Source organism: Calliphora vicina, chromosome 2 (assembly GCF_958450345.1).
Source record: "Calliphora vicina chromosome 2, idCalVici1.1, whole genome shotgun sequence".
Lineage (NCBI taxonomy): Eukaryota > Metazoa > Arthropoda > Insecta > Diptera > Calliphoridae > Calliphora > Calliphora vicina.
Genome location: NC_088781.1, coordinates 92,012,088 through 92,030,531, shown reverse-complemented (window position 1 = coordinate 92,030,531; position 18,444 = coordinate 92,012,088). Strand labels below are relative to the sequence as shown.

At 32.3% G+C, this 18,444-nt stretch overlaps 2 protein-coding genes across 2 annotated transcripts in view; one reads left to right on the top strand and one right to left on the bottom strand.

Annotated features, from left to right (window-relative positions):
- The window catches only part of hrm (hermes), a 70,653-nt gene extending 68,621 nt beyond the window's left edge, over positions 1–2,032 (top strand). Inside the window, exon 6 of the mRNA XM_065499420.1 lies at positions 37–2,032. Within this exon, the coding sequence (XP_065355492.1) occupies positions 37–1,405 (1,369 nt within the window). The 3' untranslated portion in view covers positions 1,406–2,032. The remainder of the gene's footprint in view (positions 1–36) is intronic.
- Positions 2,033–10,767: 8,735 nt separating this feature from the next.
- Positions 10,768–15,397, bottom strand: LOC135950692 (uncharacterized). Its single transcript, XM_065500223.1, has 3 exons — positions 14,961–15,397; positions 13,787–14,240; positions 10,768–13,371 (listed from the first exon to the last, which is right to left on the bottom strand). Exons 1-3 carry the CDS (start codon positions 15,395–15,397, stop codon positions 10,768–10,770), a joined length of 3,495 nt encoding a protein of 1,164 aa, XP_065356295.1.
- Positions 15,398–18,444: the final 3,047 nt, after the last annotated feature.

Below are 18,444 nucleotides of genomic sequence, written 5' to 3'. Positions count from 1 at the left end.
TGTGTATGGAGTTAAACATTGTTTTTTTTTATTTAGAGGATCAGTTCTCATAATGGGTGGAATTACTTTGAATGTTTTTGTGGCGGCCATCTTTTACGAACCAGTCGAACAACATATGGTGCGTGTTCCTAGAGTTAAAAAAATGTTGGATGACATCGAAGAGGAGGATATAGGAATTGTACTTAAATTTGAGACGGTTGATGAGACGGCAGGAGGAGGAGAAATAATGCACAACGATAGCACAGCCAATAAACATATAATACCATATAATTCACCGCCAATGCAATCACCAGATTTACACAATTACAATTTAGTTGGGGACGATCCGCAATTTGTAAGAAGTGCCTCAGCAACGGTTGTACAAAACTTTGGAAAGGCTCAAGAGGACTTTAATAGTTCATCATCGTCTCGTATACGAAAAATCAGCACACCTGTACGACTGCCACAAAGAAATCAAACATTCACACCGGGCCAATTAAATTCACAATCATCATTATATGCTGTACCAGAAGGTGGACGTTCTAATCATAAACTGGAACGTCTTCATGCTTTGAGAAATAATTCAAAAAATCGCCTCTCCCGTCGATCACCCTCGACCAGTAGTTTCCAGTATATAAGTACGCCTTATCACGGCAGTACTCTGTCTTTCCAACCGAAAGAATTTTCTTCACATCTTTCTTTGAGGTCTGTAGCCAGTGGCTCTGGTGTGAATGCGAATGCTAGTAATGGAATGCTGGATAGTACAGGAAATGTTGACCAAGAATCTGACACCGGCAAACGCTCAAAGTTCTTCGACCTGAGCCTCTTGAGAGATCCCACATACTTGGTTATAATGATATCGAATTCCACAAATGCCATCGGTTATACGAATTTTATAATTCTTCTCCCTGCTTATGGAATAGCATTGGGTTTTGACAAATCTTTAGCTGCCTATCTTATTTCAATTGTCTCGGCAACTGATCTCATTGGACGCATTGGCGGTTCAGCGTTATCAGATTTGGGTTTTATACCCAAGACTTGGTATTTTATAGGTGGCTTAGCAGTTTCTGGCATAAGTTTAGCTCTGCTACCATTCTCAACAACATACAAAATGGTTAGTTTTTGGTGTGCGGTATTTGGATTGGCGTCAGGGGTTTACGTTGGTATTACGGCAGTAATAATGGCCGACATGCTTGGAACGGAGCGATTAACGTCATCTTATGGAATAAGTTTATTCGTAAATGGCATTTTGCAACTTATTGGCCCACCTTTGTGTGGTGTTTGGTTCGAAGCAGTTAATACTTACAATCCTCTCTTTCATACACTCGGTCTTATACTTCTTGCTGGTGCAAGTCTTTGGAGCTTTATGCCATTTATTAATAGACGCAAATCGAAAAATGAAAACTACGAAGAAGATTTGCAATGAATTACAATACTATTTAGCTATACATATGTATAAATAGTCTATAAAACTACAAGAACAGGGCATAATATTTATTATTATATTTTTATATTGTTTTCTCTTACTCTATCTCTCTTTTCCTTTATTATGATGATATAATCGTTGTAAGAAAATCTTATGTACATACTGCATACATACTGTCTTTACACATTTTGTTAGTTTGTTTTTTCTACCACTAATGTACTTTAAAATACACAATTAAACATTTTAAGAATTCTAAGCATGTAAATTTTGTATATTTATTACACGTGGAATTTAATGTACTTTTAATGTACTAATAATGTACTTATTGTAATAAAGCAGTTACAAAAAGCATAAATATTAATGAAACCAATTAAATTTACTTACATAAAACCAAAAACGTCATGTCTGTTTCTGCTTCTTTCATATAAGCAATTTTTACTTAATTTTTTCTTTCGAGGTAACAAAAAACCTACTTCCAATAAATTAATTTTCAATAGTATTATATCATCAAATTGTTTTTTTTTTAGTACTATATTTAGTATATATAGTAATTGTCTCCATGTAAATTAAATTTAGCCTAAGTTCAAATAGTTAATAAATATTTTGTATACATACTAATGACAAAAATATTTCATCTACACTTATTTAATAGAAAATACAAAAGATTTATACATATATTTATTAAATCTGTATTTTTTAGCTTCCAAGTAAGTAATTGCTCAAATCATGTTAACTTCCAGCCAGAAATTTTCCATTGTTTGCCGGCAAGATGTTCTCTTTTTTAATAAAATTGAAAATCTGCAATGTAAAAAACGTAGCATGTGAAATTTATGCTCACGAATACTAATTTATTTTGTATCATTTCAAAAATTAAAATCACAAACGAACTACACTACACACTAGAGTGGTCCAAGATTGTATGGACGAAAAAAAATTTCTAGGTACAGGCTGTCCCCCCTCACTGGAATTGTACTATGTATTGTAGAAACACATTGTGTAAAATATTAGGATGTATCCTATCATCATAACTGGTGGCGCAACGACGCTGAAGTTTTGAAGTGCATTTACAAGGGGAAAAAGGCAATTTTTTAAGGTTTGTAAAAATTTTGACATTAAACAATTACTTTTGGAAATTAATTTAAAAGAATCGAAATGTGTACGTAATTGTCGTTCTAATAAGATATAAAAGACAAAAATTGGTTAAAAAAGTTAAAATTATTAAAAAATCGCCAGGCCAATAGAACAAGAAATGTAGAAACAAAATTAACATATTTTGAGAAATATTAAAATAAAAGCTAATTTTTACTTAAAATATTTACTTGTATATGTGTTTTTGTCTTCGTAGGACATCGTTAACCCATTCGCAGGTAACGCCAGTTTCAAACTCCAATTTTGTTAAACAAATTTCAGAATTTTTTGATCATAACCTTGGGATTTATTTGGAACAGTGAATAAAAATATGAAAAAAGTAGTTTTTCCGTACCTACGATTTAAATTTTGCGATTTTCGAGAAAAAAATATTTTTTTAATGTTATGATTTGTAAGTAAAAGCTATTCAGAATATTATAGTCCAGGTAATTTTAAATATAGTCTGAAAGTTTTACTAAAATCGAGAAGGTCAAATGTCAAATTTTTCAATATTTTGAATTTCTCTTGGAAAGATAGCTAAGTGTTATATATTTTTGGGCCGATTTTGATGAAACTTAAGAATAACATAACACAAAGCCTAGTATTTACAAAAACAGCAGAAAAATTAAAATTAACCCTTTATAGCACTTGGGGTTAAACTGGCCCCAAACTTCTAAAACCATAAAAAAATTGTCAATTTCAGTAGTGCTGATCAAAATTTGATTTTTATAGGAAACAAACCTTAAAATATTGTATTCTGCATTAGAAAATAAGAAGGGTACTCATTTATACGCTTAAGTTTCCCATTTGTGCAAGTTTGCGCAACGTTTTTCATGAACCCACCTTTTCAATTTTGTGCAAGTTTATACAGAAGATTTATATTTGATAAAATGTCAAATAAAAATAAATTCAACAAAAGCTTTAATAATTTTTTTTTTCAAATTGTATTTGATTTTTATTTCTTATAAATAAAAGTAAACAAAAGCAGCTGATTCATCAAATGCACAATAAATTCAAGTTTGCGAGTCTAAATTTCGCAAACTTATCGGAGTTGTTCAAACGAATTTCCATACATTCTTTGACAGTTCATTTATGAAAGTGTAAAAATGCACAGATTGCACAGTTTACGAGGCATTTCAGCGTTTACATGAATGAAAGCCATTTTGAAAAATGTTTACAATTTTGACCACACATTTTTCATAAATTATAAATAATAAAATTGTATTTTTATAATAAAATTGTATTTATATAATAAAATTGATTTTAACCCTTTAGTGTACTTTTGATCTACTAAATTTAAAAAATAACTAGAATGATTCAGTTTATTTAATTCTGAAAAACATTAAAATTAGCACCATTCATATTGTCTGTGTTTTTCGTGATTTTAAAAGTTAATGGTCATTTTAACCCGATGTGATATTAAGGGTTAATTTTAATTTTTGTGCTGGTATTATAAATATTAGACTTCATGTTATATTTTTCTTAAGTTTCATCAATATCGGCCCAAAAATATATAACATTTCGCTATCTTTCCAAGAGAAATTCCAAATATTGAAAAAATGGACCATTGACCTTCACGATTTAAGGGTTAACGTTTTCCGATTTTAGTAATACTTTATGACTATACATATTTAGAATTACCTGGACTATAATATTTTGAATAGCTTTTACATTAAAATCATAACAGTAAGGAAATTCGGAAAATTAGTTTTTCTCGAAAATCGGAAAATTTAAATCGCAGGTACGGAAAAACTATAGGAGGTATTGTCCTGCCGTTAAACAAATTATTTTTTTGGTTATACCAAAAATATATATACAAGTAAATATGTATATATTTTAAGTAAAACTAAGCTTTTATTTTAATATTTCTCAAATATTGTTCCTACATTTCTTGTTCTTGTGGCCTAAAGGTAGGGTCACACATGGCAAATATTTGCTCAAAAGATAGTGACCACTTTTTTTAACACAAATTTGTTTGACGTGTTTACTCTTACAAGTGTTTTGTAAGATCAAACAGCATCAAATAAAATAAAACTAAATTTTTTGTTTTGAATCAAAATTTAGTTTTATTTTATTTGATGCTTTTCAAATAAATAAAAGAATTCAAATGTATTTTATTTAGTTGTTACGTCATTTTCGTCAAATATTTGCCATGTGTGACCCTACCTTAAGGCACGTTAATCGCCTGGCGATTTTTTTATAACTTTAACATTTTTTAACCAATTTTTGTGTTTTATATCTTATTAGAACGAAAATTACGTACACATTTCGATTCTTTTAAATTAATTTTCAAAAGTATTGCATTTTCCCCCTTGTAAATGCACCACAAAACTTCAGCGTCGTTGCACCACCAGTTAACGTTATCCTATCATCCTAATATTTTTCACAACGTGTTTCTACAATAAATAGAAAAATTCTAATGGGGGGACGGCCTGTACCTAGAAAATTTTTTTCGTCCATACAATCTTGGAGCACTCTAATATACATATCGTCACCTAAAATGCAAAATAACGTAACATCACTTTTCATAAGTTTATAGAAGAAACAAAAAACAATATAAAATGAAAACTACTTGAGATAATTTTCAAATTTGAATTACAATAGTTGTGTTCGCGTACTTGATAATTTGTAATAATTTGTACAAATTATCACTGGAAGCTACGCGATTCCGTTCGTTTATTTTTAAAAACTTGTAACGAGAGAGCAAGAGAGTGTTAAAAGTGACAGTTCGTAGATAGAGAACATGATATTTTTTACTGGACATTTTTTGTCCAGTAAAAAATATCAACATAAAAAATATGTTTATAACATATTGTTGCAAATGTAAACAAAACAAAAAAGTTGAAAATTAACACAATTTACAAGTTTTGCAAAGAAATGAAGTAAAATAACGCTCTAAATCAGAGCTAGGCATTTCCTAGATCTGGAGGTATTTTTTCGTTGTTAGTGGGTATTTTTCGGAAAAAAACGCTAAGTGGTTTTTCTAGCTGCAAAATATTTTCAGTTGGTGGTTTTTAGCTTTTTTTATATCTGGTATTTACTTAAGCCAAACTTTAATAATAAAATTTTACAAACATTCTTTAAGTGTATGCCGATTTTTCTTTATGTTGTTTTTATGGTTTATCGATAAATGGTGTTTTGCACATATCTAAAAAAAATCTAATGTTTATAGTTATTTAGGTTATCAGTTTGAAACTGAAATACTAAAATACAAATGCAATGGAAATATATCTGAATAGGCATCAGAAATAAGTGTTGTACATTTTTGTATATCGCTGTTGAAGTACAGTGACTCAAACGCAAAATCGGACAAGAGTTTGTCTGATATAAATGTGTTCTAAACATAAATGGATGTACCAAAAAAATTGTTTTTTTCGCTTATATTTACAATACACATACCTATATCTATAAAAAATAAGAAAAACTAAAATTTTTATAATTAAAACTGTAAACTTTTGCATAAAAACCAAAATAACTCAATTTCTTGAGCCAAACACAAAATCGGACAGAGTAAAATAGGTATTCAAAAGGGGGCGATAAATATTTAGTTGCATATCTTTTGTTTTCTCGAATGAACTGTAATCGATTTTACCATGTTTTGGCATACTTCCGACACTTGAGGTCCATGCTAAACCATAACAGAGCCTACTCCATGCTTAACAGTGGCCTTTGTGTTTTTATAATAGAATTCGGCAACAGCTTGCAGTCTGATCCATGTACAATAATTTTACTTCCGTCAGTGATTAAAGGCTTAACATAATGGCAACTATCAATAAAAATGCGCTTTACGGTGGTTTACCAACAAATTTACTACTTTGTCCCAAAAATCGTCTATTTTGTTTATGGTTTGGGGCTGCATATTGAGTGCCGGAGTATGCAATTTGAATTTTATCGATGGCAAAATAGACAAATTTGTCTATCTCAACATTTTGAAGCAAAATTTTGAGAAAAGTGCGCAAAAGTTGGTACAGAAAACATCTTTTCATTTTATCAAGACTACGATCCCAAGCTCACATCAGGTGTTGCAAATCTGTGGTTGATCCATAACTGTCCCAAACTTATGGAAACTCCTGCACAGAGCCCAGACTTTAATGCAATGGAGCATCTTTAGTAGGAATTAGCTAGGAGAGTGCATCAAATTTAATTTAAGACTTTAGTTCAGATAAAAGAGTCCTTACTGGAAGCATGGACCTCAATAGTGCCGGAAGTATGCCAAAACATGGTAAAATCGATTCAAAAGCGATTACAGTTCATTCGAGAAAACAAAGGATATGCAACTAAATATTTATCGCCCACTTTTGAATACCTATTTTACTCTGTCCGATTTTGTGTTTGGCTCAAGAAATTGAATTTTTTTGGTTTTTATGCAAAAGTTTACAGTTTTATTATGCAAATTTTAGTTATTGTTATTTTTTAGAGATATATATTTTTGTCGTGCTAATATTGCACTCCATTCGTTTTATTTTGTTGTGCTGGCAAACTTTTCTAGCAAAAATACACATTTCTGTAGTTGTGCTATAGCACAATTGACATTTCTGCAATTGATGCTATCAGTTGCTGTTCTTGATAAGTACATAACAACATATCAGTAAACACACCCAATGTACAGTTGGGCAGAATCAAAATTTTTTTGAAATAAATCTGGCATTTCTAAACGGCTGATCTGATCAGCCGTTTTTTTTTGCATGGGTACCTTCGGCATGCAAAATTTTTAAACACGTCCCATTTTTTTGTTTCCCATTCGATTTCAAAGAGTTTTATATGTTTAGAAAGCGCGTGTGCTTTGTCTCTTATACTTTTCGAGTTATAGGCATTTCAAAATTGAAATTTTAAAATTTTGCCATACCTTGGTCCGCTTTTTTAAAAATATAGGTCGTACTTTTGTACCGAACGGGCTTGATTTTTTTTGTTAGTTAGACAACTAAATTATCAGTAATATACAAAATATTTCAGAGTAAGATCGATTATAGATCCAAAAATAAACGATTTTCAATTTAAGAAATAAAAAAATAGTAGATTTTTGCTGTTTTTTGAATGAAAAGGTGACTTAACTCTTTTTTATTAAAAAAAAACTTTCTTTAAGAACATATAACAATTTTATGTTTTTCTGTAAGGTAGCTTTACAGAGAACATTTTGGTATAAAAAACATGTCCTATTTTTTGAACATGTTGCCCTTTCGTCCTGCGGAATTTGACCTATTTTTTGATAAAAATTTCAACTTTGGGCCACATGTTCTAAAATCCCAAAGTTGGGATCAAAAAACGGAAAGCAGCTTTAGAAACCTTGATGTGTTCCCTATTTATCCCCAAAGTATTTTCCCAGCCCCGAAGGAAATGTAGACCCTATGGTTAAAATTGTAAAAAATACCATTTTCGGGATTTTCGCTTAAATTTTTAGGAATTGTGGGATTCCTTTTGACCTTTTGAAAAGTTTTTTTACACTTTGTAATTTGGAATGACAAATTTAAAAAACGTTGAAAATTTCATTGAGTTTTGCTAATAAATAAAGATTTTATTACATATTACATATTTATTGAGTTTCTAAAACTAAAATTTTTATCAAAATTTTAATAGGATTGCAAATACATATTAGGAACAATTTGATCCACATTTATTCCGAACATTATTTTTTCTTGTTTAGATATTTTAATTTTTGGTCTTACAAAAAAAAATGCAAGTCAATATCTCAGTTAGATTCAAAAATATTTACACTAATGAATAATCGTTATTTCGTATTACATACTTGACAATAAAATAACTACCAGCATCCAAATAGCCAAAAACAAGAAATATCAATGCAACCATAGCAGAGCAACCAAAGAAATGTAAATTGCTGCCAGAGAAAATTGCTAGCACAACAAAACAAAAACGAATGCTGACGCGCAATATTAGTTCGGCAATAAAGTGTGTATGCTGCTATAGCACGAACATATATTTTGGTTGTTGTGCTACAATAACGAGTTGACAACTGGTTGTATCTGCTACTAGAAATTGCAAACTAACATTGCAATTTGTATAGTAATATATGTATAGTAACAGCAAATTTATATTAGCAGAGTTATACAAAATTATAATAGTAACTATATTTTTAGTATGCAGATTGATAAAAATGTATATTTACTGCAATTGACGGCTAATATAGTAGCAATTGTAAACCCTGGTTTAAGGTCTGAGCTGTCAAAGTTGCCTGTTGTTGTTTTTGCTTTTGGGCTTGTTGTATTTTTCGCCACAACAACCACAAGTGAATTGACGGAACAAATCAAGATCCGCGTAACAGTTTGTATTTTCATAATTTTTTTTCTGTTAATATTCAAATTTTCTGTATTGCCGGCCTTCGGCCGGGTGAAGGGACTTTTAACTCTGGGGTGTATCGAACACTGGCTTCGCTAAAATCACTTTTTCTGTATATCAAAATTTTCTGAAGTACTGTCATATAAAATCAAAAAGGAATTTTTGGTTCACAATATTAATAAACTGTACCATATTATATATCATATTAAAGGTATTGTGAAGCACTATTCAATGATACCCATAACGATCAGTTTGTTTTCCAAACATATGAGAAATGTAATATTATATGTATTGACTTTAAATTCATATAACTCTTAAACTAAGAGAGAGCAGGGAAAAATATTAACGTTTTAGTGCTTCTAATTATGAAAGCTATCAACACCAAAGAAATTATAAAAATGCAAGCTGTTTCGCTGATCTTGATTTATACCCTCGCTTTTGTTTTGTTTTTTTTATTTTGCACTCACACAGTGTTGTATTTGAAAATACAACACTGTTATACACACGAAAATAGAACATGCTCTAATTGCCAAAAATGTCACGAGTAATACACATGTATTTTACATACACAAAGTTTCATGTGGATCACACGGTATGTATTTGTTTACATATGGAAAAATGTCCCAATACATGGCACAAAACACAAGCAATACATGCCGTCTGACCCCCCTTTAAGTAAAAAAAATATATTTTTTTAAGCACTAATTTGATCTACATTTTTTTATTATATTAGCAACACTATTTCTGTTTTGTAGTAGGGTTCTATAGCTGAAACAAAAATTCGACCTTTCGACTTTTTCCGTTTTTTAAAAAGTCGATGTTAAGTCACTTTTATTTGATTTCAACTTAAATTTGTTACCAATATATTAATATTAGTTTTATGAGCGTCCCCAATGTTTTTAATTTTGTCAATTATGTTTTTGATATTGTTTATTTATTTCTGCAACGCAAAATATACATATGTATGTACGCACATTTATATGTGTAACAATAAACAATTGTACAAACATATGTATATCAACGTTTTACAGTCCGATGTTCAAATCTGTTGAACCATAAAAGAAACGAAAAGTTGTTTTTGTTTTTACAAATTATGAGCAACGATAAATTGTTTGTTTGATGTTTATTGTTTTGAGTTCTTTTCGACAATGACAAAATTCTTAAAACTAAAGTTGGTTGAAGCTAATGATATAAAAGGGAATGCAAAAAATGCAATCCCGTTAGATTTCAATGTATTCAAAAATATAATATGTAAATAAACAAGTGTATGTATGTTTATACATATGATATGTAAAAAAGAGCAACAAGATATTTAAATGAATGTTTTGTTAAGAATATTATTCAAGACTTTAAATTAATGAATTAATTCAACAAAAATAAAATTAATTAAACTATTAATAAAATAAATTGTATTAGGTATATTTTGACCCAACATACTGCCCCCATTGAAAGGGTCTTTCAATCAGCTTCGGTAGGTAAAGGTGCTATTTTATGTATGGGACGTCTTAGATTTCCTTTTGTTGTTTTAAGGTCTACTACTCTGACCTTTCCATCTCGACCAGGAATAACTTTGCTCACTCGAGCTAGGAGCCAATGTTGAGGCGGAATGTTGTCTTCATGAATGATTACGAGTGTACCTTCTTTAATGTTTTCGCAAGTCTTGAACCATTTGCATCTTTGTTGTAGATTTAGTACATAATCACGGACCCAATGAAGCCAGAACTGTTGTTTAAGATATGTAACAAGTTGATAGCTTTTTAGGTAAGTTACATTTTTATAGTTGTTCAAGTTTTCATCAGGTAGAGCCATCAATGAACAACCAATTAGCATGTGAGCAGGCGTTAGGGCTTCACCATCATTTGGATCATCTGATCTGGGTGCCAGAGGACGAGAATTTAAAATAGCTTCGACTTCGATGAGGATTGTTTGGAACTCTTCATATGTTAGGTTGACTCGAGACATGTTTTTGACGAGAAGAGTTTTTGTTGACTTAACAGCAGATTCCCACAGGCCACCGAAATGGGGGAACGAGGAGGGATGAACAAAAATCTGAATCCAGTAACTGAGCTGTAGTGCATGATCTGCTTGACATTAGCCTCATTAAAGAAATGTTGTTTGAACTCTTGTAGCTTGGTATTGGTGCCAACAAAATTTGTTGCATTATCGCAATAAAGCTTTTCGGGGATGCCACGACGACCTATAAATCTTTTAAGACATAAAAGAAAGGTATTAGTAGAAAGATCTGATACTAATTCAATATGGATGGCTTTAGATGTAAAGCAAACAAAAATGGCAACATATGTTTTATAAGGCTGTTTTCCTCTAATACGATAAGAGGTATAGAAAGGACCACAAAAGTCGACGCCAGAGACAAGAAAAGGACGTTGAGCCTTTAAACGATCAGCAGGAAGATTGCCCATGAGTTGTTGTAATAAACGAGGATTATACTTAAAGCAATGTACGCAATTTCGAACAACTTTTCTTACAAGCTCTCTTGCGTTGATTACCCAAACTTGTTGGCGAAGAATTCCGAGAAGCGCCTTTGGACCAGCATGTAGATGTTTGCGATGGAGATACTCGATGAAGATTTTAGTGAAACGATGACCCTTTGGTAAAAGGGCAGGAAATTTGGTGTCGTATGATAACGGTGCATTTGCTAGCCGACCACCCACGCGAACGATGATTAAAGTTGAATTGCAGCACTGAATTTTATCTAAAAATGGAGCAAGCTTTTGATAGCTGGGTTGTAAGTTTTTTCCTTTGTTGAGTAGCTCAATATGTTCCTTAAATGTTGATTGTTGTATGTTAAATACGATTCTCCAAAACGATGATTGTTGTTCCTCAGCGGTTACAAAGAAATTCCGATGTGTTTTGTCGAAGACACGATGAATATAAGCGACGATACGAAGAATGCGAAGATACGAAGAATGACGAGAAATTAATTGATCGATGATTGATTCGGTTACGATAGTAGTTTTAAATATAGTTTTCCTTATTTCTTGTTGGGGAAGTTCTACAACTTCATTATTACCTTTGGGCCAATTTATATCTGGTTCCAAAATGAATTGAGGGCCATTAAACCATATTGTATTATTTAAATCATTGGCAAGACAGCCTCGCGACACCACATCTGCAGGGTTTTGTTTCGAAGGCACATGCATCCAGGGAATGTTGTGAGTTAAGTTTTGTATTTCTGATACTCTATTAGCTACAAAGCAAATATATGACGACGAGTGATTAGTAAGCCAGCTTAGAACTATTTTTGAATCAGACCAGAAGAAAATTCTATATGTAAAGGCATCAAACTTATGTTTGATTTTGTCCCAAGTTCGACTAAGCAATAAAGCGGCGCAAAGTTCTAATCGCGGCAAGGATTGGTGAACCACTGGAGCAACTTTTGATTTTGCTATGAGCAAAGTTGATTTTAAATCAGTTTTATGAGTCACATAGATGCAGCATCCATATGCCAATTGAGAGGCATCCGCAAATCCATGGATATCAAATTGAGTTTTTGGAGATGTACCTGCAAATCTAGGGATTTCAATTTTGTTGATATTTGGAAAATCCTGTTCAATTATCCGCCAGCGATTCGAGAAACGTTCGTTAAGTGGTTCGTCCCATTCTAACTTTTGTTTCCATAATTCTTGAATCAGAATCTTGCAAGAAATTATAATAGGACTGAGTATACCAAGAACATCAAAGATTTTTGCTACAGCTGACAAAACCGATCTTTTTGTTGGGACTTCTATAACTGCTAAATCAAAACGAAAGCAACAGACGTCGTCCTTGGGCTTCCATGACATCCCAAGTGCCTTAGCAATGTGTTCGTCATTTGTTTTTAATTGTAGTTCACCGTCGCAGGGAGCAATATTTGGGCAATTTGAATTCCATTTTGACAGTTGTAGTCCGGCTTTTTGTAAAACTTCGACAACTTCACATTTTTTTGCTAAAAGTTCAGAAAAGCTATCTGCCCCCGTGAGCAAGTCATCAACGTAAACATCTTGCTTAAGAGTTTTAGAACCAATAGGAAATTCATTTTTGTAAAAATCAGCGATGAAAACCAAACTTCTTACCGCAAGGAAAGGTGCAGCTGAAGTGCCATATGTTACGGTGTTCAATTGATATAATGTGATTGGCTCATTTACGTTTTTTCTCCATAAAATTAGCTGAAAATTTCGGTCTCTTTCGTCCATCAAAAACTGTCGATACATTTTACAGATGTCAGCTGATAGGGCTAGTTTATTTAAACGAAACGACAAAATTGTTATTATTAGCTCCTGTTGAATTGTTGGGCCGACCATTAGAGCCTCATTCAAAGAAATGTTAGAAGATGTGCGGCAAGATGCGTCAAAAACCACCCTCAGTTTTGTTGTGGTACTTTGAGGGCGCAAAACAGGATGATAAGGAATTACATAATGCGAGGAATCTAAACGATTGAATGTTACAGGTGACATATGACCAAGTTCAATGTATTCGTCCATAAAATCGAAATACATCTGTCGTAAATTATCGTCTTTGTAAAGTCGTTTTTCTAAATATAAATTCTTCTGTAAAAAAGGGCGTGCTTGAATTGAATTCTTCTATTTCCCAAAAGGCCTTCAATAAAGAGTCCAGATTATCGGTTTCTGTTATGACATTGCACGATAAGGCACGATGTGAACGTTGAGTATTCACGCTGCCACCGATAATCCACCCAAGGGATGTGTTGATGAGGGAAGGAAGTCCATTTCCGAGAGAAATTTTGCCGTCAAGAAGTAAATCAAAGAAAATTTCAGAACTAATTAAAAGATCAATTCGTTGAGGAATGTAAAATTGCGGATCTGCTAATTCAATCCCATTTGGAATGTTCCAATTTTCTGCATCGATTTGTTCAGAAGGGTGCTGTGATGAAATAGATTTTGCGACTAAAAAACACGTAGTCCATTCAAAGTCAGAAACACGAGATTTAATTGTAGCTTTTACCATGTATTTCAAATGAGTTCGTATATCAGAAACACCAGAAATTTCGTGAGTTGATTTACTTTGTTTTAAACGAAGACGATTTGCAGCTTCTTGGGTGATAAGATTTACTTCTGAACAAGAATCCAATAAGGCTCGAAAAGGTTGTAGACAACCGAATGAATCTTTAACAAAAATAATTGCTGTCGGAAGCAGATTTATATGACGACTTCGAATGACAAATGACGTTTTTGTTAAATGAGTTGAGGATGTATTAGTTGGTGTTGGAACAAATAATTGGTGCGATGACGAAGACGATGGTTGAAAAGACGAGGAATGTGGTTGTTGAATGGATGAATTAAACGAAGCATTATTTTGAGTCGAAGGCAAATGACTTGAGTCCGATGAACAAGAAGTATTATTTGAATCAGTTTTTGTTTGGAAGTTTGGGTTGTGTAAAGTGGTATGATGCGATACCCTGCAAGTGCGACAGCGAGATTTCGATAGACATTTAGAAACTACATGGCCTTTTCTAAGGCAGTTTATACACAACTTGGAACTTTTAACGAAATCGAAACGACGAGATATGGGCAACGACAAGTACGTAGAACAACTTCCAGTTAAGTGTTATTTGCTTTTGCAATATTCGCAAATTGTTGATGAAACCATGAATGATAATCCAGGTCGCTTGGGATTTGGTTTAGATTTGTTATCACGAGGTTGAAAAGAGTCCATTTCTGCAGTACGACTTTCCAGAAACTGGCAACGATGACTTAAAATTGAATAGCACTGATCCCATGATGGCAAAGAATTAAAATCTTGTTTTTCATCATAATTCTTTTTTGACTCTGCATCAATTTTCGACAAAACTATATGAATTATTATAGCGTTCATCACATCGACTTCTGAACCGAGTGAAAGCAACGAACTACGAAGGGCCGAAACGTTATCAAGAATTGAACGCAACATTGAAGCATTTGGTTTATGCATGGGTGAAATCGAAAACAATGAATTAATATTGTCGATAAACATTAACGATTTGTTGTCATATCGTTCAATTAAATGATCTAAAGCCTTTTGGTAATTTGACTCGACAACTTGAAATGGTTCTATTACTGCTAGTGCTTGACCAGATAAACAATTAAGCAAATAATTGAATTTATCAATGATTGGAATATGTGATTCATTATGCACTAACGTTTTGAATGTGCTTATAAATCGAGAAAACTCCGAATATTTTCCGTCAAATTTAGGTAATTTTAATTGGGGCAAACGATTTTGATGAGATACAAATGATTGAGACGAATTTAAAAAGCTTTGTTCAATATCTCCAGAACTACGTTTTTGATTCATAAGACTTACCAATGGTGCCTTGGCAGAAATAAACAGCTCTTCTAAATCTGATCGAGCCATATCAGAATCATACAACTTCTCTATTTGTGTTTGAATGTGGCTTATTTGTTTGAAGTAAGATTCTAAAATCTGTAGTCGACATTCCAAAATAGTATAATCAGATGAGTCACCATCTCTGTCTGTTTTCCCTTTCAGTTGTGATATATTTCTTTTCATTGTTGTGCGTTGTAACTTTAATGAAGCGAGCGTATTTCCTCCCGTATCTGTTTTCTCGGTACTCATTTTGCAGTAAATATTGTTAAAGTTGCATTAAATTTTGTTAAAGTTGATAAAAATTTAATAAAGTTGCTTTAAATCGACAATTTGTAGAAAGAGTACCAAAAATTGTAATAAGTACCACTCGTTGTTTAAAAGGGCCAACACTGATTATAAGTGCCAACACTAATTGTTGAATTCAAATAAACACGATATGTATGTATGCTTGTATGCAAAGTAAATTAATAAAGTAGACTCAGTAGAACAGCTGACTATTTTTTTTCCTTTGGTCTGAACTGTCAATTCACTTGTGGTTGTTGTGGCGAAAAATACAACAAGCCCAAAAGCAAAAACAACAACAGGCAACTTTGACAGCTCAGACCTTAAACCAAAAACAAAATTGCTTGTGGTTTTTGTAAATGTTGTATTTGTTGTAGTACTGTCGCTACTTTATTAATTTACTTTGCTTGTATGTATACAGAGTAAAGAGAAATATATTATGAGCGTAGACAGTGTAAGAGAATTTGATTTGTTTTACTTACTAGAATAAACGTAGAACATGTGTATGTTTGATGCTACAAAACTGCAGATGATGGTGGCTAGCAAATACAAGAGCGAAGACGACGATAATGATAATTAATGAAGAGACTGCTGCTGGCTGGAATTACCAAAGGGACGATGATGATGATGTTTATGACGATGCTTTGTAGACAACTGTTAGGTGCAAGTGCACTAACTGCAATGATAATGTTGATGATGATTACGATGAAGTTAACGTTTTGTTTTATAAGAACTTAATTTTTCTTATTTTAGCACAGTAAATGGTTTTTAGTTTTTATATTTAAATTGTTTATAGGTATTTTTCATACAAATGTTTATACACTTTAATTTTAATTTTTTTTTTTAAACTAATTTTATTTTTATTTATTGGACTTTATTGTCTTTAAATTAATATAAGTCCTGTCACGGTCGCCAATTTTTATGTTGAACCATAAAAGAAACGAAAAGTTGTTTTTGTTTTTACAAATTATGAGCAACGATAAATTGTGTGTTTGATGTTTATTGTTTTGAGTTCTTTTCGACAATGACAAAATTCTTAAAACTAAAGTTGGTTGAAGCTAATGATAAAAAGGGAATGCAAAAAATGCAATCCCGTTAGATTTCAATGTATTCAAAAATATAATATGTAAATAAACAAGTGTATGTATGTTTATACATATGATATGTAAAAAAGAGCAACAAGATATTTAAATGAATGTTTTGTTAAGAATATTATTCAGGACTTTAAATTAATGAATTAATGCAACAAAAATAAAATTAATTAAACTATTAATAAAATAAATTGTATTAGGTATATTTTGACCCAACAAAATCTTTGTATGTTTTACATATTTTTGTTGCTCTTGTTTGTTAAAGTTGGAATTTAACCGCTATCCCTTTGTATAAAAAAATATTAGTTTCAAAAAATAAAGAAGTTGAAGAGCTACAAGAAAGGAATAAAGTTGGTGTTTTTACTTACGGAAGATTTTATATTAAAAAAGGTACAGTGATACTGAACAGTGTAATTGCAGAAGATCACTTATTAAGAATTTATTAAGAATAATTAAATAAACGTAACCCAGTAAGCTCAATTCGAACCTTTGAGCAACAAATTTGGCCCTAATCACATATTAGGCAAATTTTTCGGATTGTCAAAATAGGCTGTCCTCAAACATTTGGCGACCGTGACAGGACACATACAAGTATAGAGTTCTTCAATGTGTGGCACCTGAATTGTACTTAAAGGTAAAATTATCTGCTATCTAAACTCTGTGAAAGTGAATGCTTTAAAATGCAAGAAGCAAGCGGCTCATCACAAAGAGGCAAGACTCTAGAGGAGTTAAAAACATTGAGAGCGTCTTCTAAAGGAAGTATTACCCGAATTAGAAAAATTGTTGAAGCCCCTGAAAATTTATCGCACACTGAACTCGAATGTAGATTGGGAATCATTGAGTCATATTATAAGCAGGCGTTATATTGCCAGAATCAAATTGAACGTTTGTCGCCCGAAGAAGCAGGTAGAACTGAAATAGACGAGTTATACATCACTGCAAAAAGTCTCATACTAACGCAGATGGGTAAAGAAAGGCGTCCGAGTATACAAGAACAGTAATTTTTTGTGCCTCAAACCGCATCAACTCGGCTACCAAACCTCAAGCTACCTAAATTTGACGGCAAGTATTTGGAATATAAAAATTTTATAAATACTTTTAAGAATTTGATTCATAACAACCAAACCATATCTACATCGGAAAAGTTCAACCATTTATTTTCCTGCATTAGTGGAGAAGCCCTAGCAACAATCAAAGCATTCCAGGTAACGGACGAAAACTATCCTAAGGCCCTCAATAGGCTCAAGGAAAGATACGACAATGATACATTAATCTTTTTGGAAACCGTTACTACAATGTAGAAAAAAAGTTCAACCATTTATTTTCCTGCATTAGTGGAGAAGCCCTAGCAACAATCAAAGCATTCCAGGTAACGGACGAAAACTATCCTAAGGCCCTCAATAGGCTCAAGGAAAGATACGACAATGATACATTAATCTTTTTGGAAACCGTTACTACAATGTAGAGTTCTTCAATGTGTGGCACCTGAATTGTACTTAAAGGTAAAATTATCTGCTATCTAAACTCTGTGAAAGTGAATGCTTTAAAATGCAAGAAGCAAGCGGCTCATCACAAAGAGGCAAGACTCTAGAGGAGTTAAAAACATTGAGAGCGTCTTCTAAAGGAAGTATTACCCGAATTAGAAAAATCGTTGAAGCCCCTGAAAATTTATCGCACACTGAACTCGAATGTAGATTGGGAATCATTGAATCATATTATAAGCAGGCGTTATATTGCCAGAATCAAATTGAACGTTTGTCGCCCGAAGAAGCAGGTAGAACTGAAATAGACGAGTTATACATCACTGTAAAAAGTCTCATACTAACGCAGATGGGTAAAGAAAGGCGTCCGAGTATACAAGAACAGTAATTTTTTGTGCCTCAAACCGCATCAACTCGGCTACCAAACCTCAAGCTACCTAAA